Genomic DNA, 26,346 nt, shown 5'->3' on the forward strand with positions numbered 1-26,346 from the left:
GTTAAACTAGCAGATTACAATGTGTCGCATTGTGACACGTTTTGAGCTTGTAGATCGGCCAATTTAACTATTTTCGAAATAGTGAAAGTGGTTTATTCATACTGTATGTATTTCTTTGTACGTTTGCTCTAAAGTGCAATACAGTGCCTCCATAGTCACCAAAACCCAATATCCAGACACTGAAGCATAATTATGTGTGTAACAGTCTGATGGCACCCCCTGCTGGAAAAACATATACATTACTAGAAAAGTCTGCTCCTCGAAGCGAAGGTCTCTCAACCAGGGCCCGCAAACTTTGGAAGGCAGTCATAGCCACTTGGAATGGGATCTGAAAAACATAACTCATACATCTCGATCACATGACCCCAGAGATAATGTGTACCGAATTGAGTGAGTTTTGGACAAAATCTGTAGGAGTAGTAACAAAAAATGTAACCATATAGGTCCCGGTCACTATCCAAGGAATACAGGGCTCCTGATTTGTGGGTTCCTGATTTGTGGCAACAATAAAAAATACAAATACAAATGACAAGACACTGGGGATACATATATTTTTTAGGAATAATTTATTGCCAGTAGGAAAGCGTGAGCTCGTGGCAGTATTCAATAAAAACTTTTAACAAGACCATAGCATTGCTCACACACACATAGACACCTGAAAAAGTCACGTGTCCATGGATTACTTTGCACTATAAATATATTGGGTCCCGTTTTCTTGGTGGAAAAATAAAGAGGTTTCAAAGTCGCAATTTACAAACAAACAAACAAATAAAATAAAATAAAAAAAGAACAACACAAGAATATGCAGTCGCTCATAGAAGACCCTTTTTGAAATGAGCAAGAGACAATAAACTTTACGGATACATCATGTCTGGAAAAGCCACGCTCTTCTCTCTCTTAAATCGTATTATTTTTTTTCGTACACATTTCATTTTTCGTGAATGTAAGCACAGTAAGGCTGATAATGTCACACCATTTAACTTGTGTTTTGTTGAAAATAAAAGCATAAAATATCTACAAAACCTAGTAAACTTTGAAATCAAAACTGTACATTTAAATTTACATTGAAAATGAGGACTTGTATAAAAAAAAAAAGAAACAGTTTGCTTTTAGTTTTTCTTCTTTTTTTTTCATTTATAGAAATACAGATACCACCTTGAAATATTTATTTTTCATGACTGTTATTGTGTTTATCTTTTCTGTTTAGTTTTTTTTCTTCTGATGTACATTTAAACATGATTCCTTCAGACAAATTCGTTTCTTGTGCATGATGACAGTTTGTTTAAAGCAAAAATGGCACAGCCAACTCAAACAGGTGGTGGATTTTGTTTTCCAGTAATGGCAGGAGTTGGACCGAGAGAGGTCACACGCTTAGGAGGTCACAGGGGCCAGTCCCATGCCTCCAGCAGGTTCCCATTAGACTCCAGTCTCAACGACTCCTGTTTTTGCGACACTTTTTCACTGAGTATGCATATCGTTGTGACGCATGTGTGTGTGTGTGCGTTGTGTCTGTCTTTTGTTTTGTGTTGTTGTGATATCCTTTGTGTGCACAACGCACTGATGATGAAATGAGAGGTTTAGGGGTAGGAAAGGTGGAAGGTAGCTTAGGGTTGGATATCTGTGTGTGTGTGTGTGTGTGTGTGTGTGTGTGTGTGTGTGTGTGTGTGTGTGTGTGTGTGTGTGTGTGTGTGTGTGTGTGTGTGTGTGTGTGTGTGTGTGTGTGTGTGCAGGGACGTGCACAGATAGACTCTAGGTGGTGCTAGAGCACCTGCCCTTTGCCCTCTTGACCAGAAGTGCCCTTTTGAAAAAAGGGCACAGCAGGGGTCTTCAACAGGGGGTCCGGGACCCCTAGGGGGTCCTCAGAGTTACTACAGGGGGTCCGCCAAATCTTTATGTGATATGATTTTTCTTTTTACCATAACCACTCGAAACCTAGCATCCCTTTTCTGAGGAGAACTTTAGCCAAAAATAGCAGATCTACAAGCTCACAGGCTTGTAGATCGGCTATTTTTGGCAAAGAGGTATAGGTGTAGAGGGAAAAAAGAGCAGACCAAGTAAACAAAAAAAAGTATAATTTACTTGAGCACCTGCCCCTCAAAATGTCTGTGCACGCCGCTGTAGTGTGTGTGTGTGTGTGTGTGTGTGTGTGTGTGTGTGTGTGTGTGTGTGTGTGTGTGTGTAAGTGTGTAGGGGGGTTTAGCGGTTCGGGGGGGGGGATGTGTGGCGTCGGTTGGTTTCAGGCACTTTTGTTTGGATCCAGTGTCAGACTTCAGTGTGTTGTTGGGAGTCCAGCGCTGGGATGGCGAGCCGCTCGAAGTGGCCCTCGTCGCCACTCTCATAGTCACTCAGCATGACCTCGGACTCCTCGCAGCACGCCGACATGTCCGAGCAGGAGGCCGTGGACGTGTACAGCGACAGCGACACGTTGTCCAGGCCCGCCGCGTCGTCCAGGTCTACGCGGCCGTAGCCCAGGGAGAAGTCCCCTCCCCCCCTGCCGTAACCGCCCCCAGTGGTGGTGGTGGTGGTGCCGCCCAGGGTGGAGGTGGGGGTGACGCTGGTGGCGGAGGAGGCGACCCCCCCCTGCATGCTCTCCGCGTCGCCCCCGTCTCCGCCCGGGTAGGCGTGCTGGGGCAGGTAATGGTTAAGGCTGTAGAGCTGAGGCAGCGCTGGCCGCTGGCGGATGCCGCCGCCGCCCGGCGCCCCCGGCGAGCCGCCGGGGCTCCCGGGAGCCGGGGCCCCTAGGTGGTGGTCTCCTCCTCCTCTGCCGCCCATGGGGGGCCGGGGCAGGGTGTCGTAGCGGTCGCCGTACTGGTCGGGGCCGGGCGGCGGGGGCAGGTCGTCGTGGGGGCCGGGGAAGGCCTCGGGCGGCGGCGGGAAGTCGCCCTCGATGTCGAAGCCCCCCGGGTAGTAGTCGCTGTCCATGGCGCTGGCGTCCCCGTACAGCGGGGGGGCGGGGGCCTCCACCACCTCGTACTGCGGGAACTCCTGGATTCCAGGAAGTTGAACACTTGGCATCCAATCAGACGTGTCCCAGTGGTATCCTGTTGTTTTGGGACGGGAAAAGAAAGCGTGTTAAAACACACGTCACGAATTATGAGTTAGTTACTTATTAGAGCCTCCAGAAAAACGCGATTATTTTCTCAACTTCCCGCAATTTCACAGCATAAAATCACATTAAAAACCTGCATATTTCATCGCAAAATCAAGGATTTTAGCCTGCGTTTTTCTTGAGAGTCTAACTTATATCAGTGGTTCTCAAGCTTTTTGAATTTCAAGGCCCCCGATTGAATACTTTATTAGTCAGAAACGTAAACAGCACGAGGTACAGTCAGACATTAATAGGGCCCTATTTTCACCAGTGCCTTATTACCCATTATTATCCCTAAACTTTTTTACTATTTTTAAAAAACATTTTCAAATAGTTCAACTAGCCGATCTACATCGACTCATTGTGAGCTTGTAGATTGTCAATTTGAACTATTTGAAAATGTTTTTAAAAATAGTTTTACAAAATGCCAAAGAAGTTTAGGGATAAGGGGTAAGGCACCGGCGAAAATAGGGCCCTAAGGATAACATAAAAAAAAGTCCATAACTCTGAGAGTGGACTAATGGAACCAAATGGACCCTTACGGGTCCATTTGGTTCCATTTGTCCACTCTCAAGAGTTACAGACATGGTAAGGGTCCATTTGGAAAACCCGTCAAGGAACCCTGAGGGTCCCTGGACACCACTTTGAGAACCACTGACTTGAAACATTGAACAAACCCCCACAGTGTTAATGTTAAAACAACCCACACCATGCAACATGTCACTTCAACACGCTCATTAATCCACACTTGATGAGTTGATCACACCACAGGGGGGGGTAAAACACAATGTAGACATATACACAGCTGGAAGCAGGACACACGTGCACACATGTATAACGCATGTGCACACAACACACAAAAGTGCCACTCGGGTATGAATACTTTCTTTCATTTCAAAGCATAATGATTGAATGAGTTCACGAGGACCTGGTTATAATAAACACAACAAAGATGAACACTGTATTTATAGGCATGTAACGATTTATCGTAAATCGATTCAAATCGATTCAAACTGGTGACAATTTAAATTGATTTAATACAAAATGTATCGCGATGCAGACAGCAGAGGGCGCTGTTCGAGTTAAACTCCATTCCTTGTTCAACATCCAGTTGTTTTCAGTCATTTGCTACTGTATTGAAAAGAGGATAAGAGAAAACACAGTATTGTAAAAAAATTATAATAATAATAATAAAAATAAAAAGAGAAGAAAATACTGTATTTGTGTAAGAGAAATAATTAAAAAAATATATATTTGTCTGTTAAAAAATCGTGAAGAATCTTATCGTGAACATCGTATCGTGCGTTGAGTGAATCGTTACATGCCTATATATTTAACATAAAGGTTTAACATTTTAATCTCACACACACACACCACATCTATATAGTATTATGTAGTTAGCATCAGGGCTAAACTTTCAAACAACACATTGAACACAAGGATTACATGTTTTCCTTAATGGGCGTCACAGTATTAAGACCATGCAAGACAATGTGTTTTTTAGGTGTCTTTAATCCAGGCATAATTGACGCCACGTAAGGCCACACTGATCATTCAAAGTGATGTCAGGTTGTGGTGTTACGAGGCGTTAAGTATACTCTGTTAGTGGGGGACAGAGTTAGGAGAGGGAACCAGGGTAACACCACACGGGGCATCAGGCAAACAAAGATGAAAAAGTCACCTCTTGGGTTCTTGAGATCATGAGCCAAAAAAGACTCTTTATACGATGCAAACAGGGGAGGAGAGAGAGAGAGAGAGAGAGAGAGAGAGAACAAGTCACTTTACGATCCTGAGCAAAAAAGTTGAAACAGTAAGCTGAGTAGAATGAAAGTATGAAACATTGAAAAAATGAACACTGAAAGGGAACAAAAAGAGACACAAAGAATGACAGGTAAGCTATGGACAAAACGCGTTGCCATTTTCTTAAACTGACTTATAGAGGTTCATAGCCAAGTGTGCTGCCAACCAGTGTTGATTTCGTCGACTAAAACTATGACCAAAAATGTTCGCCTTTTTTCACTGACGAAAACAAAATAAAAACTAAGCTATGATGACTAAAAAGACTAAATATATTGACAATGTCATCAACAAATAAAAACTAGACATATATGTTAGTGAGGGACTAGTGCAGAAAAGATCCAGTAGAACTAAAAGACAAGTCATTTTATGCTTGGCTGCGCTCAGGTGTTGCGCTCTGAAAATAGCCGATCTACAAGCTCACAACGCGTCGCAGTTGTGAGCTTGTAGATCGGCTATTTTCAGCATGCAACCAAGTGTAAAATCAGGCATTACGACACCATCAAGGCACCGCCAAAATACATTTTAGTCGACTAAATCAACTGTAGATTTAGTCGACTATAATCTTATGATATTTAGTCCACTAAAACTAGACTAACAGTAAAACATTTCAGATGACTAGAATATGACTAAAACGAAATGGAATTTGATTCAAAAGACTAACTATGTCAAAATCAACACTGCTGCCAACTACTAGACAACAATAAGAACAAATCTCCTAATTGTTTGATCTACTAAATACTTTTTTTTTTGTGTTGCAGAATCCAAAGTGAGAACATTGTCAGATTATTCATTAGGGTGCAACAGTTAAAAAAATCGATTCAACTTTTTTGTTTCGATTCTCGACACACTTCTCGAGAAAAAGTAAATCGATAGAATAATTGCTGAGAAAATAATCGATAGTTGGAGCCCTTACTGTTCACATAATAGACAACTGTGCTCAAAGATTTGCTCTGTGCATGCAGGAGCACGTTTCAGGGAGAATGATAATCGACCCGCAAGGTCATTCTGAACACACGCTCAATTCATTCTAGTTCATTTGTACATTTGGATTAGGCGGAAGACGCTGTGATCACTGCTGGGATGAGACAGGTGCGTCCGTGTAAGGAAATGGCATTGGTCTGACATCCTAACGCTTCACAGCCCGACACCAAAAAGGACAGAAGCTATACCGGCAGATGGATAGTAATTTAAAGAATACCTTCTCCTTCCACCGAGTCAACGGCAGATTTGACAAGGTGGATTACCGTCACTATGGAGGCTTGTGAAGGGGGGTGGGGGGTGGAAGGAGGGAGGGAGGGGGGGGCGAGAGAGATCTACTGTTAGTACAAAAGGCTTGTGGGCAAAGACAAGAAACAACAAACATGGAAGGTGTTGAATGCCAACATGTAAGTGACACTCACTCACTTACTGTCCCTTATGCTTGGAGAGGTTGTATGTGTGTTTTTTTGTGTGACAAGCTAGAGAGGAGAACAGTTTGACTGATGCTTAATGCCTGGGGGGGGGGGTTCAGCCACAAAACAATGGTACGCAACAGAACGGGGGGGGGGGCGGGGGAGGGGGTGGGTTCGGGGTGGGGGGGACGACATAGTGCACACAGTCGGGTCTGGTCTGTTTGTGTGAGATAACACGACGACACAACATTCTGAGATGCTGGGGGGAGGGGGGGAGTGGGGGTGGGGTTGCGATTGAAAATACAGATGGAAGAATCTGTGAAATTCCCCAGAATTAAAAAAATATATATAAGCTACATTTGACCCATAATATTAGAGTGAGCTTTCAAATCATTTTGGACAAAACAGGGTCGAAATACAGGTGATGGTTCAGATGGTTCTCATTCCCTAAACCACATGAACCAGTTATCGTTTGCCAGTAATGACTCATTTAATGAGAATGTCACTATTTGCATGTACGGCATACCATTGAGCCATTGTGCAAAGAATTGGGGAGAAAAAACGACTTGATCAAAAATAAAGATAAAAAGCTAAAGTCTGTCTAAGCCAATTATGTTGATAACTTTTTTCATTTTTGTTTGGTAGTAGACAAAAGTCTACCCGTCATATAGGGTATGATCTCTCTCTATAAGTGTCCTTTGGCAAATGAAACCGTACTGATTGATTGAAATAACCTGCATGGAGAGTGTAGAGCGACAAAGCCTCAACACAACATGAGAAACTCCGTCTTGAAGCTGACAACAGGTTGACAGCCAAGAGGTGGAAAAAAAGAATGAGAGCCACAAATGTTTTTTGTCTTTTTTCTAATCCCTGGAGAATTTCATCAAGTGTCTTTGATTGCTTCCGTCTGTAATGGTGGTGATTGAAGGACTTACAGGAATAAGGACCCCTATTTAAAACCTTGTTCTGGATCTGTGGACCGATTTGATCCAAATGGGAGCTGAGAACCCCAACGCAGCGAATAAACAAAAGGAGGAAGAGAAAAGAAGAGGTGACCCCAGAGCCAGCATTGATCGGGTCATCCGCTCAAAAATCATGCAAAGAGAGAGGTGGGTTAGCATGAAAAAAACAACCAAAAGAAGCCAGAGAGTACACTGTAAAGTACTGAGCATTCATTTTAGAGTGCAAAAACTCAGGCGTAACACTCAGGATTTTGCAGTGCATGTATCATAATTACCTGCAGGCAAATCAAGAGCAGGGCAATAAAACATCTGAAAAGCAATCCTGTACACTCATGCAGTACACTATAATGTGTGTTGCACATAAGTTATTAAGGACACAAAGTATGACAACTATATTGCTTCATAAAACACTTTGGGCTCCATTTCATGTGAGAAAGATGATAGACAAATATACTTTTCTATACACTCTGTCTTTTCTATCTGGGTTATTTCCTGTCACATGACATCGACAGCAAGGTGTCACGGGTGCCAACGTACCGTTGTCGTCACAGGACTCGGACTGGAAGGAGCTGAGAGACTGAACCTCAGACATGCTCCCCCTGGTGTTGTAGGGGTGACAGGCGCTGTCCTCCACCGGCTTCTTGCTCAGACACGGGTCCAAGTCCACTACTTTAGCTGGGGTGGGGGCAAAACGAAGATACGTGAGGAATTGGTGTGTGCACTAATTATTAACCACTTGTTCTGGGCAATTAGGGTTGGGTACCGTTCGGGGTTTTATCCAAATTATGTTATGACCCCCTGTCTAGGGCAGGGAGTGTAACATAATGATGGAGGTCCACAGCTGCTTCAAATTGTTGTTTTTTTTTAATATTTTTTAAATATTTTTTTCAAGTGCAAAGTGAACTTCAGGGTGTTGGTTTATAATGTAGACAAAACTGACTGATACAAAAGAAAACCCCTAACCTTAACCCCCAACCAAAAGAAAAACACAATTACTAACCTTACTTACCTAACTGATAAAACAAAACATGAACAAACCAGGAATTGGATAACCTAACAAAAAGCTACCAAACACCCCTACATGGTTAACTTAAGTGGAAACAATGAATATACAAATTAGTAGGTAACGGAACAACCGGTACTGGCACCGCTTCTCGGTACCCAACCCTAGTCTTAATAGGTGAACATTCGGCGAAAATAGCAGATCTACAAGCTCACAACGTGTCGGTGTTGAATCAGACCTGAAACCCCCGCTTACCATCATAATCGTAGTCCCAGTTGGGCTTCTGGATGGAGTCGCTGTCGGACACGGAGTTGGAAGGCGGGGGAGGGGGCAGGTTGGGCGCCACGCTGCACACGGCCACCGTCTTGCGGTGCCCGTGCACCGAGTCCGGGTTGAACGTGCTGAACTCCGGGTGCTCCGGGATGGCCGAGCCCTCGAACGAGTTGCGGTCCAGGTTGTTGCGCGAGTCGCTGGGGATGCTGGGCGTGTAGGAGATGGGCCTCACGGGGACCTGCGGCGGGATGTCCGAGTAGATGTTCTTGCTGAGCTTGGCGTCGAAGTAGGGCCTCTGGAGGAAGGTGTGGGGGGCGGGGGACCCCCCCGGGTGGTGGTGCTTGTCCCCGTCGCCCTTGGAGCGGCCGCGGCACGCCCGCTTGCGCACGATGATGAAGAGCAGCACCATGAGGAAGATGCTGGAGACGAAGACCACGATGCCGATGACCTCCTCCAGGCCGATGTTCCAGGAGGTGGAGACGAACTCGTTGCGCACCTCGGCGCGGAGCTCGCACAGCGGCCCGCTGAAGCCCAGAGAGCAGTTGCACCGGTAGGAGCCGTACGTGTTCTGACACTGACCCCCGTTGCCACACGGGTTCTTCACACACTCGTCCACGTCACTGAGGCACCTGGGGAGGGCGATGAGTGGGAGGGAGCAGAACGATAGAAATGAGAAACAATAAGATGAATGAGACTGCGCACTCATTTTAATACGGGTACTTGAAGCACTTGTATAAAACAATCGAATAACAATAAACATCCTTATATGTATACTAGTGGTCTGAAGAAGTACATTACATTACAGTCCAGTCCTTTAGCAGACGCTTCTATCCAAAGTGACTTACAATAAGTGCATTCAACATAGGTAGGCAAGATAACTACTAATCACCAGAAGTCTTAAAGGACGACTTCACCGCTTTTCAACCTATCTTCATATAATTGGTCCTCACTAATACTCATGATAAAGTGGTACCATTTTTTTCTACTCGGTCTGTGTCTCAGAGGAGGGCTGTGGACAGTCCAGAGTCCTGTCTACCAGTGACATCATCAATGGGGAATCCAAGCTAATAGAGACTGCAGGCTTTCTATTCCTGGAAAGTTGCAATTCAATAAAATAAGCCATTGTTCTCGTGTTAATAAAAATCTAAATAAAAAATGTGAAATCTTGTTGGGAAAAAAAATCATGCCTAACGATGATGTCACTGGTAGACGGTTTCTGGACTGTCCACAGCCCTCCTATGAGACAGAGACCAAGTAGAAAAAAATGGTATCATTTTATCATGAGTATTAGTGAGGACCAATTATATGAAGATAGGTTGAAAAGCGGTGAAGTCGTCCTTTAAGTTCATTCTCTTCTAAAACAAGCAACTAAGAGTATACCTAGCGCTAAGGTAAAAGTGCAATATTTCAGCTACCTACTTTCTTAAACAGATGAGACATGAGAATAGGTAAATAGAAAATCAAATGAGCAAGAGCTAAAACAAATAAGTGTATGAAATAAACAAGATCCAATAAAACAAGAGCTCGTACAAATAATTGACAACAAGTATTGACATAATTATATTGAACTCCTCAGTGTTCAATTATTTGTATATGTACAAATGTAAATCTGTTCAAATGCAGTACATGTGTACACACTCAAGAGTTGAACTAGAAAATATTGTTCCTGAAGAAACAATGAGGGCTCGCTTCAAGCCAAAAAATATAAATATTTCTAAAACTACAAAACATGTACACGGGTACGATTCCACAGTAAGCTGAACATGTAAAAAGTTTGAATGGTGTTTCTAGGTAGTAGTTTGCTGCCAACGTTTTAGGGATAATATATAATAAATAAATAGTGAGGAAAACATTGTGAAGATTGGGAGCTCGCTGCTACTGCAGCGAGCCCACAATCTTCACAATTAACATTTCATCTTGATTTGTTTGGTTTGGTAAATTCAATCCCAGTAAACGCTGACATTACCTGTCTCCCTGGAAGCCTGGTTCACACTCACACACCGGCCCATCCAGACTGTCGATACACTTCCCGCTGTTCTTACAAGGGTTGTCTCTGCAGTACGGCCCGAGCTGGCACCTGTAGGGTTCAAATCAGTGTTGTCATCAGCAGACCGAGTCAAAGCAGTCTGACAAATAGTGTAATTACTTTCTCCAAACTCTGATCCAAACTCATTTTCAGGGGTTGACTGAGTTTTGTTGACAGGCTGAATGCCAACACTGCTGCACTGGTCTGTGAAAAGACTTTATTCCACACACGTTTTTTTTTTCCCTAGTTAAAATAGTTTTGAATTATTATTCAATTATTACTGATAACGGCGGGTTAGGCTGCAGTACAAAATGATGGCTGGTGCATATGTCTTTTAAATGAGTCTCAGGTATATGACATACACATCAGTTGTTTTGAGGGGGCTCTAAATGTGCAATAACAGGCTGTCAGGCTGAACATTTTTGGATTTGTGTACCGACTCAAGGGCAGTGGTGGAAAATACTGCAATGTAGAAGTACTCTGTTACAAGTAGAAGTCAGTTTAAAATTTACTTGAGTAAAAATACAAAAGTATTGGAATCAAAATGTACTTGCCAATGTAAAAGTACTGAAATGTTTGAAAATAGCATATCTACAATCTCACAACGCGTCGCAATATTTTCAAATAACCTAGGTACAAAATAGGGCTGAAGTGGTTAATATATGTTTTATAATATAATACTTTATATCTGCGTAACTAACCAAGTAACTAAAGTTTTCAAATAATTTTAGTGGAGTAAAAGTACAATATTTGCCTCTGAGATGTAGTGGAGTAAAAGTAAAAGTATAGGCAATTGGAAATACTTAGTTACTTTACACCACTGCTCAAGGGCATGTGCGCTATGCAGAGCAGACGTCAATACAGTCACACACAGTCTGCAGACAATGACCACTGTAACCTGAAACTATTTTTCAGAAAATACAAATTGTCAAAATGACTAAATGATGGTTTTCTCTCATTTCTTTACACACTGCAGGTTCCCTCTACAGTGTATCTAACAATGAGAGGGCATATTGGAATGGTTTCGTATCCTACAATTCATCTTTATGCAATCATCAATGCTGTCAGCTGTGTCGCTGTGAGGCCAGACTGATTTAAATGGTTTGCAGGCTAACAAGCTTCGGTGCTGATAAAACACGAGTCACAGCATCGGACCAAATGCTTTTTAAATAAAAGGGTTCATTTGGGAATACAGATAAGAGCTATGGGTCTCCGAAACAGCTATCAAGTGTCTGGGGTTAAGCACTCAATCTTCTGACAAAACATTAGTATAAAACAGGGGTCTTCAACAGGGGGTCCGGGACCCCTAGGGGGTCCTCAGAGCTACTATAGGGGGTCCGCCAAATCTTTGTGTGATAGGATTTAGTTTTTATACATTAACCGCTTGAACCCTAGAATTCCTTTTCTGATTGGAACATTGGCCGAAAATAGCAGATCTACAAGCTCTCAACGCCTCGCAGCGCGAGGCGTTGAGAGCTTGTAGATCTGCTATTTTTGGCAAAGAGGCTATAGGTATGAGGGAAAAAATAGCAGACTAAGTCAAAAAAAAAAACTTTAATCTGAAACACAATTTTATATGATATAGAGGGGGTCCCTGCTTCATCTCTCTCTCAGCTAGGGGGTCCTTGGCCTGAAAACGTTGAAGACCCCTGGTATAAAACATCATCGCTGTTGGGTGGAAACCTGTCCAAAAGCGACTACTTTCACTACTTTAGCATGACACTGTTATTAAACAAAGTATAAAATAGGATGAAATTAAAGCAGCATATTAGTGACGAGTATACATACAGGTGGAGAAGGAAAAAAAAACGGTATAGCCTATACCTTTGTCCTGAGTACTGTCCTCTGCATTGGCAGTAGAAGTCGTCTGCCCGGGGTAAACAGGTGCCGCCGTACAGGCAGGGGTTGGAGGCACAGGGGCTGATGCCAACCTCACAGTGGGTGCCCATGAAGGACGCCGTACACTTACAGAAGTAACCTGCAGGGACAGGAGGGAGAAGAAGAGGTTTTTATGAGGGCAGAACTCAACGCTAAGCAATTACAGTGGTGGAAGAAAGTATTTTTTTCACTTAACCACATAAACCCCATTCGGTGTCTAGCATAGTCCCTTAGGGTTCTATACTAGTGGATTTTCTGTTTTTTGCTCTACATTAAATATCTTCACTGAAAATAGCCGATCGACAAGGTATTTTCCTGCGAAAGTATTCCGAGAATACAGATGCTGGGGTTTAAGTGGTTAAAGTAAAAGTAGTAATACCACACTATGAAAATACTCTGTATTCAAAATGTTACTTGAGTAAGAGTACAAAAGGTATTGGCATCATGTAAAAAGTAATCAAAAGGCTTCAAAATCTTTCAAAAATAGCAGATCTAACAGTACAAGCTCAACGCGCCGCGAGCTCTGCTTTTTTCAATTAGTCAATGTATAAAAACGGGTCTTAATTGGTTCATATATGTTTTGTAATGATAATAGTTGTAAATCTACAAAGTAACGTGTAACTAAAAGTACAGCACTTGAGTAAATGTACTTAGTTACTTTTTATACCACTGATTTCTTCACATCATTCAAGTCATTTTGTTGGTTTCAAGTGGAGGAACGAGATGAAAGAGTAGCAGTAAGAAGGTGAATTGAGCTGTCGAGTAAAAGGGATTTCACTTTCCTTTCATCTGAAAACTATTTCACTTTTTTCAGAGTACATTTATTGTCCAGATTCTCAATCCAACGTGAGCCGTACGCCAGTTGCAAAGAACGGCTGTCTGCTCTACAGTTTGCTGGTATGACAGTACAGCAGATCAAAGATCTCACTACTGTTATACGAGTCATCTGAAGTTCTTCAAGTTTAGGAAACTTGCTTCTTCTCAGAACAACATCGTCTTTGTTTAAATTAATTTGAGGTTAATTTAAATGAACTAAACTGGGTGTGGATAATTGCATTTTTGAATGATACCCTCATCTCGTTAAACCCCATTTAAGCAATAACACACTAAATGCCGTGGTAAATCACTTTCCGTCACAAAGCAATGGAGCAACAGCAGCGTATATTGGGACTGGGATAAAAGCTTTATTATTATTATTATGATTTGGTGTTCCAACCGAATAAGAACTGTGCAAACGGCGAGACGTGTGAAAAAAATGTAGGCTTATTGCTTCACGCAATTCAGAGACGACGTAAAAGAGGCTACTTTAGGACACAGCGGACTCTAATGGATGCCAAAGTGGAATACAGTGTTCATTTCCTTGGCTAAAACTATGACGAAAAACTACCTTTTTTCACTGACGAAAACTAAATAAAAATGATGACTATTGATGACTAAACTAAAACTATGACTAAATGTATTGACTTACGAATTGAATACCAAGGACCCCAATGGAAACAAGACCGCAAGGACTTTTTTGGACGGACCTTTTAGACAAAGTATTATCAATGTAATTGTGCCGTTTACATGTCATATTCAATCAATCAATCAACAATTTCATCAACAAATAAAAACTGGTCTACAATGTCAGGGGAGGGACTAGTGGACAAGAGATCCAGTAGAACTAAGACAAGTCAATGAAGTACAATGAAGTACAAATCAGGCATTACGACTCCATCCTGGCCCACCAAAATACCTTTTTGTCGACTAAAACAACCAGTGGTGTAAAGTAACTAAGTAAATTTACTCAAGTACTGTACTTTAGTACCATTTTTTGGTACTTTTACTTTACCGGAGTATTTCCAATTGTTTGTTTTTGTTTTTTAGTACTTTTTCCACCACTGAGACTGAGTAAAACATTTTTGCTGTCAAAACGAACACAACGGGTGGAAACACAACAACGAGGCATACCTCCGTTGGGCAGAGAGGAGCAGCTTCCTCCGTTGGTGCAGGGGTTGCTGGAGCAGCTCTCGGCCAGCAGCGGCGCGAGGGCGCAGCCGGGCGCCACGTCCACCACCTCCTCCAGCGCGGCGTAGCTCCGCTGGGCGCGGGTGTTGAGCGGCAGCTCCTGCCCGTTGAGCGCCAGGGCCTCCAGGCAGCCGCGCAGGCCGTTGGTGACGGGCAGGCTGCGGCCCAGGCGCGACGAGGCCGACGACGAGCCGCCGTCGCGCTGCGGGCGCACGTGGCCGCCGAAGTAGATGCTGTTGTCCAGGTTGAGCGTGCGCAGGGTGCCCGGCGCCATGCCCGAGGCGGCGTGCACGCGGTCCAGCACCAGCTTGGCGTAGTTGCCGTCCACCTCCAGGGAGACGGTGTGCCACTCGCCGTCGTTGACCTGCGTGCTGTGCACCGACACGATGCCCGGCCCGCTGCCGCAGTCGAACTTGTACTGGAGACGGCCGTTCACGATCTGTACGTGGAGGGGACACGGATATGGAGAGATAAGACGTACAGCTGTGAGGGGGGCGGGGGGGGGGGCACGCTAGTACAGCTAGTAGCTGACCAGGTAGTGCAGTGCTTCTCAAACTTTTGTTTGTTGTTTTTTAAAGTGAACACATTTGCTTTTAGATCTGTGCTTCATTTTGGGGTGCGCTGCCCCTTTGAATATCTTAACCCATTAAGACCTGGAACGCATCTGTGTCACTTTAGATGTCTCTGGCTATTCAAAAATAGCAGATCTACAAGCTCATAGCGCGGCACCGAGTGCCGCGCTATGAGCTTGTAGATCTGCTATTTTTGAAGAATCTTGAAAAAACTTTTTTTTTATTTTTTTCAAAAAAATGTTAGGATTTAGAAAACATTTTTAAGAATCGCCCCAGGTCTCAATGGGTTAAATCTAAAAGGCTCTAATTTCAGATTCTATATCCTGAAAAAGGGAGGCTGTGAATAACGCTGCAGCCAGTAATTCATTTTCATGAGTCATGGTCACACTCACACACACACACACACACACAATGCCTTACAATGCAAATACAAACCCTACTGCTGATGCCCACACAGCCATGTGCTGCAGAGGCATCGAACGAAGGAAGTAATTCACCCTGAAATCATTACTGCTGGAGCAGCATGGTGCGCGGTGCGGTGCACAGTCCTCCGGATGGGTGTCATCATAAAGCCCATTCTATTAGGGCAAGCCTGGCTTTTCATTAGCTCTCTTAGAATAGAAAAGCCTCAGCGGTAATTTAACAATGAGAGTCAAGAGTGTATAACTGGAAACCAAATGGATCCTCTGTGTATCCCTCTGAATAAAACAGCAGACGGCTGTAAACTATCTTTACTCATGATGATATATCAACTTGTTTCCTTTTCCACAGATACTAGTTGTAGAATGGAAGCATGTCAACACATACGTAATCTTTGAAAACAGACAATACACCGTAACTGTGTTGCAGTGGTGTAAAGTAACTAAGTACAATTACTCAAGTACTGTACTTAAGTAAAATGTTGAGGTATGTTTTACTTTACTGGAGTATTTCTAATTTGCAGTACTTTTACTTTTACTAGCTACTACTTTCTACTTTTGGTACTTTAAGTACATTTTGATACCAATACTTTTCTACTACGGAAACCTTGTACCCTGTAAGTCCAAAACCGTTCCTTTTTTATAATCATTTTGTAAAAAAAAACATTTCAAAATAGTGAAAACAGCCGAGCTTGTAGATCTGCTATTTTCACAAATGTTGTGCAACACTATTGTATGATGAAGTAGGGCATTCATCTACAAACAAGGGCATTCATTTACAAACAAAAAAAACATAAAAAGTTGAAATACGGAGATACTACAAAGGTTTCTGCCCGACAGCAACGATATTATAAAAACGTAGGCCTTAAAAGGGTTAACATCCATGATCACTAATAATATCCAGCAAAAATAATGATGAAGGCTCATTTCTCCACAGATGTACTGTACTGTACATGTAGCATAATACCCTTTGAACCAGTCAAGTTACGGGCCCTGCAGTCTGGCACCCAGACTCCTAACCAGACCAACTCTGACAGGAATGTGTGAGAAAGCGCTTTCCACTCCCCTCCCAGCACCGAAATAGCTCCTGTGTGTGTGTGTGTGTGTGTGTGTGTGTGTGTGTGTGTGTGTGTGTGTGTGTGTGTGTGTGTGTGTGTGTGTGTGTGTGTGTGTGTGTGTGTGTACTGTGTAGTGTGTTATTCAGCCCACCGCAGCATTCCCATAGTCGCGCGTGTGAAAGTGCTTTCTTGAACAGGCACATGCATCATCCATCAGAGTTGGTGGGACAGTTACAGCACTACAGTACCGTATGTGCTTATCATGGCTGATATGATGGGAGTAATATGAGCTAAAATGGAGATAGGAACAGAACGGGGGAGGGACTACCACCCACCCACACTCACACCCACACCCACCCCCACACACACACACACACACACACACACACACACACACGACGAACCTAACCTCTAAATTCCTAACCCGAACCTGAATCACTTCCTAATTGCAAGCCTAACTCCCCAAAAAGCCTTTATTTGATAGAATACAGTAGACTGCCATGAAATGGGGAGAGAGAGAGATGGGGAGTGACACGCAGCAAACGTCATCGGGAACGGGATTCGAACCCGCAACACTAGGTGCCCGGAGCGTTACGCCAGCCGCCCATGCCCCAAGTTTTTTTTTTTTACCACGAAACAACCATTTCTCTTGTGAGGATCAGTAAAATGGTCCCCACAATGGACACACACACACACACACACACACACACACACACACACACACACACACACACACACACACACACACACACACACACACACACACACACACACACACACACACACACACACACACACACACACACACACACACACACACACACACACACACACACTCTCTCTCCATACCTCCAGTATGCTGTAGTCGGTGCCCTTGGCGTACATGACGGTGGCGTGGCTGGAGAAGGTCCTGAGCCTCAGGGACAGCTTCATCTCCTCCTTGTTCTCGTTCTCCAGCAGACGGTAGCGTATGTAGCCCGCCCCCCCGAACGCCAGAGAGTGACCGTCTGTGACACACAGAGAAGAAGAACAGCGGTGACAACGTTATTTAGACAATAGTAATGCCAGAGGAGCTTAGTAAATGATAATGTCAACTTTTATTTAATCAAACGTCTCTCGTTACAGTATGTCCAAAACTGTTGCTTTTTCAGGATTCAAACTCCAAAATGACAAAAGTAGCAGATCTACAAGCTCAAAACGCGGCGCGAAGCGACGCGTTTTGAGCTTGTAGATCTGCTACTTTTGTGTGACGCTGTTGTATGATCAAGTAAGGCATTACTTTATGAAAAAAACTGAAAAACAATATGGAGATAAAAGGTTTCAACGAAAAGTAATGTGTCCCACATTACGCGTGTGTGTGTGTGTGTGTGTGTGTGTGTGTGTGTGTGTGTGTGTGTGTGTGTGTGTGTGTGGGTGTGTGTGTGTGTGTGTGTGTGTGTGTGTGTGCGTGTGTGTGTGGTCTCTCACCGGAGCACTTGCCCTTGCGGCCCTCCGGACACACGCAGCGGTACGTGGCTTCGTGCAGGTTGGTCACACACTCCATGCCCTCGGGACACGGGCTGCTCTCACACAGCAGGTTGAGCTGGGGGCATTTACCACCTGCAGATAAACACACACACACACACACACACACACACAAGTTCAAAGCCGAGTGTAAAAGTTTGCGTGTATGTATGTGTGTCTTAGGGCAGTGGTTCCCAAACACTGGGTCGGGACTCATTTGTGGGTCACGTATACATATTTTTATCGGTCGCGAGTAAATATCCAATTTCCTACAATTTGGTTTTAATTATTTCAAAATATTTAAAAAAACGTAATAATAAAATGTATTTCCAGAAATAAAAATGCTTTTCAAAAGAACTTCATACATACAAAAAATAAATACAAGAAATTCCATAAAGATAAAAACAAATAAAAAAATGTCAAGAAGTAGTGAAAATAGCAGCTCTACAAGCTCTCAACACGTCCCATCTAGGGCCTACTGCAGGGGTCTTCAACAGGGGGTCCGGGACCCCTAGGGGGTCCTCAGAGCTACTATAGGGGGTCCGCCAAATCTTTGTGTGATAGGATTTAGTTTTTTTTACATTAACCACTTGAACCTTAGAATTCCTTTTCTGAGGGGAACATTAGCCAAAAATAGCCGATCTACAAGCTCTCAACGCCTCGCGCTGCGAGGCGTTGAGAGCTTGTAGATCGGCTATTTTTTGGCAAAGAGGCTATAGGTGTAGAGGGAAAAAAAGAGCAGACTAAGTAAAAAAAAAAAAACTTTCATCTGAAACACAATTTTATACAATATAGAGGGGGTCCCTGCTTCATCTCTCTCTCAGCTAGGGGGTCCTTGGCCTGAAAACGTTGAAGACCCCTGGCCTACTGTGTTTGTGTTCATGTGTGGGTTGTGTAACATGCGTGGTGTGCGTCTGTGGTGTAAATACAGTGAGTCTGTGCATGACGTGCGACGGTCGCTTTACCTTCGCACTGGCAGGTGGCGAGGCGCGTGTGTCTGGGCGTGACGAAGCTGAGCCTGGCCGTGCTGTAGGTGGACATGGAGGTCCGGTCCAGGCTGATGACCTCGTCGCAGAACCTCAGGGGACAGTCCAGGCCCGCGCACACCTTCTTCACCACGCGCACGATGCGCACGCCCGTCATCTCCTCGATGACGGCCGCCGACGAGTTCAGCTTGCGGAACACCACCTGGAGACGCAGCCGATGGCGGTAGGGGTTAATGAGTTAAATCGAAAAAAGAATGAAAAATAATCGATAAACCGATATAATTATACAGTGTTATAATACAGATTATAATACATTATAAGTATGTTTATAATGCATCGTAGTCATGGGATGCATAGCAAGTGTTACCAACAAGGGTCATTTCGAAATAATCAGAAGGAAATATTGCAATTGTGCTCCGATCTACAAGCTCACTACGCTTCGTGATGCGATACGTTGGGAAGCTTGTAGATCGGCTATTTAAAGTTTAATCAGGCAATTTTCATGTTGATTTGTTGTTACAGTACATACACCAAAAAATGAATCATTTATAAAAACGTTCTTTTAGATTTGATAAAACGAAAAAGTAATCGATAGAATAATCTTAAATTAACTGGTGTGTGTGTGTGTGTGTGTGTGTGTGTGTGTGTGTGTGTGTGTGTGTGTGTGTGTGGGAGTAGCACATGTTTGTCAGTATGTACTGTATGCGTGCTGTGTGTCTACCCTAATCAAACACACGGTTCAGATTCTTCTGATGATCAAATGAAACTGGGAAGGTTGCAGTAAACAAGCTAATAAGAGCTTCTCTTCTGGAACGCAAGCGCCATCTGTTCGGATGACACCTAACAGGTGTTCAACTCGCAACCTGAGGCCGCCGATGAAGAAATAATTTAGAGAATCAACCACCAAACAGAAGGGGAGGGGTGAAGATGACATGCATAAAAGTGTTGCCGTCTAGAAAGCAAGACGTGGACGGAGTTTTAAAAAATAATCTTTGTGAGACCAATAAATAGGAACAAATTGCATTACGTCAATTCCATTGATCCAAGTACGTCAATTTATTTATTTCCCTGGCACAAAATATTCTCAGATGGGTTTCTGCGGCCCATCAAGTGCACATCAATTTGGTGGTCCTTGACATGAAAAGGTTTGAGAACCACTGTTGTAAGTCACTCTGGATAAGAGCGTATGCTTAATGCCTAAGTAGTGAATAGAGTACAAAAGTTCTGACGTCACTCGTTCATCCCCTGGGTCGCGAAGGTAATTTCTCTATGGAGAATAACATTGGGTCATCTTAGAATCGTCTCATATAAGAATTGTGGTCCAAAAATAAACAAACTGTCTCGGCCATATTGTCAGGGAGGTGGCTCTGTATCGTTTATGCTAGTCAGTCACTCATATTTGATACAGTCTGTTTCTGGCGAAAATGTAACTAATTCGGTGGAAGTAACATTAGCGTTTTCTCACCGTCAGTTGATGCTTCATATCCATAAGAGTCAAACCGCCGGTATCATTTGTTTATTTTTGGAACACAGTTCTTATTTGACGCGATATTAAAGGACAACTTTGTTTTTTTACAACCAAGGTTTATATTTTAGCTTGTAATTAAAGTAAATAAAAGATGAGTGTTATTTTATTTTTCATTTACTGCTTTCTATAGTTTTGGCAATTTTCGCGATATTTTTTACAGTGGGCGGGGGCATTCTGTCCGGTGGCTAAATATGCCTTTTTTACACAATAAAAAAGGTCCTGTGGTCTTTGATGGCCAGATGTGAGTTATTGGGGTCTAGAAGAGCTACTGTAAATCATAATAAAGAAAACGCCAGGTTATTGTGTAAAAAAAGACATATTTAGCCACCGGACAGAATGCCCCCGCCCACTGTAAACAAGATCGCGAAAATTGCTAAAACTATAGAAAGCAGTAAATTTAAAATTGTTAACACTCATATTTGAATTACTTTAATTACAATCTAAAACATAAACCTTGGTTGTAAAAAACTAAAGTTGTCCTTTAAACACGTCTATGGGAATTCAGAACGGGGGGAAAAAACGCGACCCAGGAAGGATGTGTAAATTACGTCAGACTTCGGTGCTCTATAGAGTGAGTGAGTGAGTGAGTGAGTGAGTGAGTGAGTGAGTGAGTGAGTGAGTGAGTGAGCGAGCATGCCCGGGGGGGGGGTCCATCTCTCTCACCTCCTGGGGCTGGTAGGGTCCGCCGGACCTCTCCAGGGTCAACAGGACGTCCAGGTCGCCCCCCAGCTCAGAGGGCTGCAGGCTGACCAGCTGCACCTCGCTCCTCCTCACGCCGGCGATGTTCCTGAGCGCGCGCTGGAAGTTCCTCCAGTAGTCGCCCACGAACTCCTCGGGGGCGATGCCGGCGAAGCGCACGGCGATGGAGTTGTCCAGCGCCGTGCGCGTCACCTGCCTCACGTGCACCGTGACGTCGGCCGCCGCCGTGAAGCGCCCGTCCGTCACCGTCACGTTCAGAGGGTAGTGGCCCACGTCCAGCGGCCGCAGGGCGATCAACTTGCCGTCGGACGCCGACACCTCGAACAGGACGTCGCTGCCGTCCGCGGAGGAGGACGAAGAGGAGGAGGAGGAGGACGAAGAGGAGGAGGGGGCCAGGCTGTAGGTCAGGGTGTCGTAGACGTCCTGGTCGGTGGCGTGGATCTTGCCCAGGACCCCTCCCGGGTACTCGTCGCCGGCGGTGGACACGAAGATGTCCAGGGGCAGGATGGCCGGCGGGTACACGCTCTCCTCGATGATGCGGACGCCGATGAAGGCCGTGGAGAGGAGCTGAGGTTTGCCGCTGTCTGACACCTGGACAGGAGAGAGAGGAGAGAGGGAGGGGAGGGGAGGGTGAGTTCTGTGTGACCACTCAGGACCCTCTCAGGGGCCCCGATTCAGCCCCTTTTTGACTATGCTAGCTCCTCTTGGTACTCCAACACCTCAGTGTCACTGAAGACTAAGCTTCAAACCTCCCAAAACAAACTGATTCGACTACTTCTCGGACTGGGGCCCATGACCCACCTCTCTCCCACTCACTTTGCCAGCCTAGGCTGGCTCAGGGTGGAAGACAGGGTTATACAACTAAAAATGGGACTGGTCTTCAAAATTGTAAATGCAGATTTGCTCGAAATGCCCCCTATACCCGCATATCTGTATAAGTACCTCGAGAAAGTTAGTGACACCCACAGTCAAAAAACTAGAGGGAGCGTAAACAACAATCTGGTAACACCCACCCATAAAACAAACATGGGCAAATTCTCCTTCTATAGCACAGCCACCAAGGAATGGAATAGTCTAACCCCATCCCTCAAAAAATGCAGTTCGCTGGGCTCATTCAAAACAGCCCTATAAACTCATCTTTCTGGAGGCCTAAAGAGGAGCTAGTACCAGTTTCCCTGTAGACAGACGACCCCCCCCCTCCCCTCTTTTGTTTGTACATACTTTTTATTTTATTTTCTAATGCTTTTTTTGTATATATATTTTTTTTTTTTCATGCCTTTTTTGTACATAATGGTATATATTTTTTTTCCTCTGTATTCTCATGTTGATTTTTGAACTGTTTGGTTGTTACTATATATGTCTATGAAATTAATGCAAGGACCCCAACAGAAACAAGCCCGCAAGGACTTTTTTGGCCGGACCTTTTAGACAAAAGCATTATAAATGTAACTGTGTTGTTTTACATTCTTTTGCCTAATAAAAATTTCAATCAATCAAAAACCATGGGTAATCAAACTCAAGTCAAAATAGGAAGTAAGTCGTTAATCAGACTAATTGAGTCATTGTTTAAAAAAAGTAATCGTCAATTTGTTGATTAAAAAAAAAAAGAAATTATCCCAAAAAGTACTTCTCGATTATTTGATTCAACTCTTAAGAAAATGATCAATAGTTGCAGCCCTAGGTGTAAATGATCTGCTGTTATAGCACGTCCCTTCCTCCAGAGGGCACTGCAGCCTTTTCATTCTCTTGTACCAAAAGCACCTCAGCTGGTAGCACCTACTGTGTGTATGTCTACTACAGTGGAAACATAGAAACCATTGGTTCTCAAAGTGGGGTCCTGGAGGGGGAGGGGGGGGGGGGGTATTTCAGGATTCAAATAAAAAAAATAGCAAAAGCAGCAGATCTACAAGTTCAAAACCCGTCGCGAAGGAGCTTGTATATCTGCTACTTTCGATGCTTTTGTGTGAGACTGTAGTATGATAAAACAGGGCATTAAAACACAACAAGGTGGTCCGGACGGTTAGCGCAACCGTCTGGGCACCTAGGCTGGTAATCCATGTCGCGGGTTCGATTCCCGATCCCGACGGCCTTTGCTGCATGTCTCTCCCCATTTCCTGTCAGCCTACTATCCTATCAATAAAGACTTAAAAGCCCAAGTTAAAATATGGAGATGAGAGGTTTCTACCCGACAGCAACGGTACATAAAAAACCCACGCTGACACAAAACGATGTGTGCACCTTGTGAGGGAAAAGAAATAAAATTGTGCTATTTATTTCCCATCCTTTCTACCCACTCCTTTCTCTCTGTTCTCTCCTCAGCGGGGACAGTTCACCATCTGTCAACGCGCAGGATGGCCGCCGCTCAAAGAGAATGCCTCCCATTGGGTGTTTTCTGAACCTGCCAGAGGGTCGCAGGTTTTTTTTAAAAGACACCCATTCATCCGTCTTACTTCTTCTATTTATCAAGGCGAATCACTGAGGTGGGAGGGACGTTTGATATGGAGATGAGGAGGCACGAAGAGATGAAGGAGGGAACGGAGAGAGAGAGAGAGAGAGAGAGCGAGAGAGAGTTGAAGTGTTGACTTGACAACACAGGGGAAAGATTGAGAGGCTTTTGAGTAGTGTAGAAGTGACGGGGTGAACGTGTGTGAGAGGAGAAGCTGATCCACGTAGAGAGAGAGAGAGAGAGAGAGAGAGATAGAGATAGATGCACAGATGGAGAGATTGAAAGAATGACATTGGGGGGAAGAGAGAGACTGAGCCAACCGTGTCTGCCGCGCCTCGACAGTTAAATCGATGTTGAGAGAATCTTGGCCTCTGATCGGTCGTCTTCTTACCTGAGCTTGCAGGAGGTAGTTCTCTTTCCTCTTCCTGTTCAGGACGCCCACGGCCAGCAGCTCGCCCTGCGGGCTGATCTGGAAGGCGTCGCCCTCGTTGCCGTCCACGATGCTGAAGGAGAAGGGGGGTCCGTTGTGCGTGGCGTCCCGGTCGCTCACGCTGAGCTGGAGCACGCCGGTGCCCTGTGGTCGGTTCTCCTGTTTGGAGGAGAAGAGAGAGAGACCAGAGTTTTCATAACGGAGTCACTTCACCAACGGGTTGTAGTAAGGCAGTGGTTCTCAAAGTTTTTCATGTCAAGGACCCCCAAATAGACACTTATTAGCCAGCGGACCCCCATTTGAAAAGATAAGCCGGGGACCCCCATAATAGAAGATTTTTACGGCTCTCTAGCAGTGATTTCAACCATTTTAATTTCAAGGACCCCCAGTTTGACATGAATTAGGGCTACAGACCCCCATTTAATGGCATTTCTATCTCTGGGACTCCAATTCATATTGTAAAATCAATGTTAATTTAACTCTGAGAGTGTACAAAAGTGTACAAAGTATTCCCAATTTCCACGCAGTCGGTGACTGGATAGTGTGTCGACTGCATGATAGGGACGTCCCCGGTTGTATTCTGGTTGACTCGAGTCAAGGCCTTTTTACCCCCCCCCCCCCCCCCCTTTGCCCGTCCTTAAATCATTCACTGCCAATGACGTCTTTTGACGGCTGTAAATCGAGTGCCCACTGTGCCAAAATGTCTCTTTCTTTTTTTTCACACAGAAGCAGGAAACGCGATCCAAAGATTTACTGCTTCATTCACTTCCTGGTTAAAGTATTTGGGAAATATTCTGTACCTCTGCTCCTGTGTTTTACTAAGTATTTTTTGGCGAAAAACATGCTATTTTCAACTGGGTATAACAAGAGAACGGGAGGTCGCGATGACATTTTTTTCCTTCACAGTTAACTGCCTGTCTACTATCTAAAATTGTAGGGTGGGTCTTTTTAGACCAAAAGAAGCTTTCCTTAATGCCTCTGTGATGATGGGTAACATCAGACGGATCAAAACAGAAAAAAGTGTTTCACCCGAGTCATTCGCTAAATTACTTTTTCACTTTGTTCGAAGCAAACAAACAAAAAAAAAGCATCACGCGCTCTCATCCCCCCTGCCCCGCCCCCCCCGCCCTTTTCATTCTGTCCTTCTTTCCAATCTTCCAAACAGCTCAGATAGGCATGTGTCGCATCGGCTGCTTGCGTTCGCTCCTCGCTATCTTTCACGCACCCTTACCTTCAAGGCTGTCCCATCCCCCCTCCCTCCCTCCCTCCCTCCCTCCCTCCCCCCCCTCCATCTATCCATCTGTCCATGAAGCCATCCATCTGTCTGTCTCTTATCTGCATTCCAATACTTAAGATTCAGCCTCTGTCTTTAATTCCACCTGCCTGTCTTTCTTTCTTTCTTTCCCTGGCACTCTCCCTCTTATTCTATTCCTCTGCTTATCCCTCTTTACATTCCAGGGGTGCAGTCTTCCATAATCGCCCCACACACAATCTCTCTCTCTCTTTCTCTCTCCCTGTGAGCATCCATTATTATCCCTATCCCCCACCCCTCCTCTCTCTCTCTCTCTCTCTCCGTCTACCTAATTTTCACCCTCTTATCAACGCTCTCCACCTCCACTCTCCTCTACATCCACCTCCAGTCCTCTCTTATCAGCCCTGTCCCACGTCCCATTGGCCAGTACGGCCGAGGGGAATTTTTTTTGTTGATAATTTAACAAATTAATTGATTAATAATCGATCCCTATTTTGGGCATGTGATTATAGGCTGAAAGTGTAAACGCTGTTTATTGCCATTACTCTTTTTTAAATAGTGAAAATAGCAGATCTATCAACGCGTCGCGATGCTTCGTGAGCTTGTAGATCAGCTAGCTATTTTCACTATTTTTGCAAGACACCATCGTACAATGAACATTTAAATAACGCTTAATTGGCTTAATTGATTAATTGATATGTACATAATTAACAAATCGGGTGCCAGCATTTTTTCTTTTTTTTTTACTATAATTTTTGTCCCGCGATTTTGTAACCCTTTTTTCACCCGGTGCCAATTTGCTAAGTGATCCTGGGCACTACACTCCCCCCACCAGCCTAGGGAGGCCAGGGCCGAGCTCATGCCTCCTTCAATGCATGAGAGCCAACTGACCTTCTTGTCACCCGACAGGAGAGAGTTTCCCTGGTTGGACGTAGCGCGTGGAAGGAACACGTTATTCCAACCAGTTCCTTTCCCCTCCATCAGGCGCCCCGGCTGACCAGGGGGAGGCAGTATAGTAACCAGGA

The 26,346-nt window shown here is 44.3% G+C and overlaps 1 protein-coding gene across 1 annotated transcript in view; it reads right to left on the reverse strand.

Moving 5' to 3' along the window:
• Positions 1 to 543: 543 nt before the first annotated feature.
• The window catches only part of fat1a (FAT atypical cadherin 1a), a gene marked incomplete at its 5' end in the record, with an annotated part of 89,057 nt that continues 63,254 nt past the window's right edge, over positions 544 to 26,346 (reverse strand). Inside the window, 11 exons of the mRNA XM_084071768.1 lie at positions 544 to 3,041; positions 7,779 to 7,916; positions 8,500 to 9,146; positions 10,484 to 10,594; positions 12,368 to 12,521; positions 14,372 to 14,867; positions 17,327 to 17,484; positions 17,945 to 18,076; positions 18,946 to 19,168; positions 21,158 to 21,784; positions 24,031 to 24,228. Of these exons, the coding sequence (XP_083927894.1) occupies positions 2,263 to 3,041; positions 7,779 to 7,916; positions 8,500 to 9,146; positions 10,484 to 10,594; positions 12,368 to 12,521; positions 14,372 to 14,867; positions 17,327 to 17,484; positions 17,945 to 18,076; positions 18,946 to 19,168; positions 21,158 to 21,784; positions 24,031 to 24,228 (3,663 nt within the window). The 3' untranslated portion in view covers positions 544 to 2,262. The remainder of the gene's footprint in view (positions 3,042 to 7,778; positions 7,917 to 8,499; positions 9,147 to 10,483; positions 10,595 to 12,367; positions 12,522 to 14,371; positions 14,868 to 17,326; positions 17,485 to 17,944; positions 18,077 to 18,945; positions 19,169 to 21,157; positions 21,785 to 24,030; positions 24,229 to 26,346) is intronic.

This window comes from Gymnoscopelus microlampas (genome assembly GCF_963454915.1).
Source record: "Gymnoscopelus microlampas genome assembly, chromosome: 2".
NCBI lineage: Eukaryota > Metazoa > Chordata > Actinopteri > Myctophiformes > Myctophidae > Gymnoscopelus > Gymnoscopelus microlampas.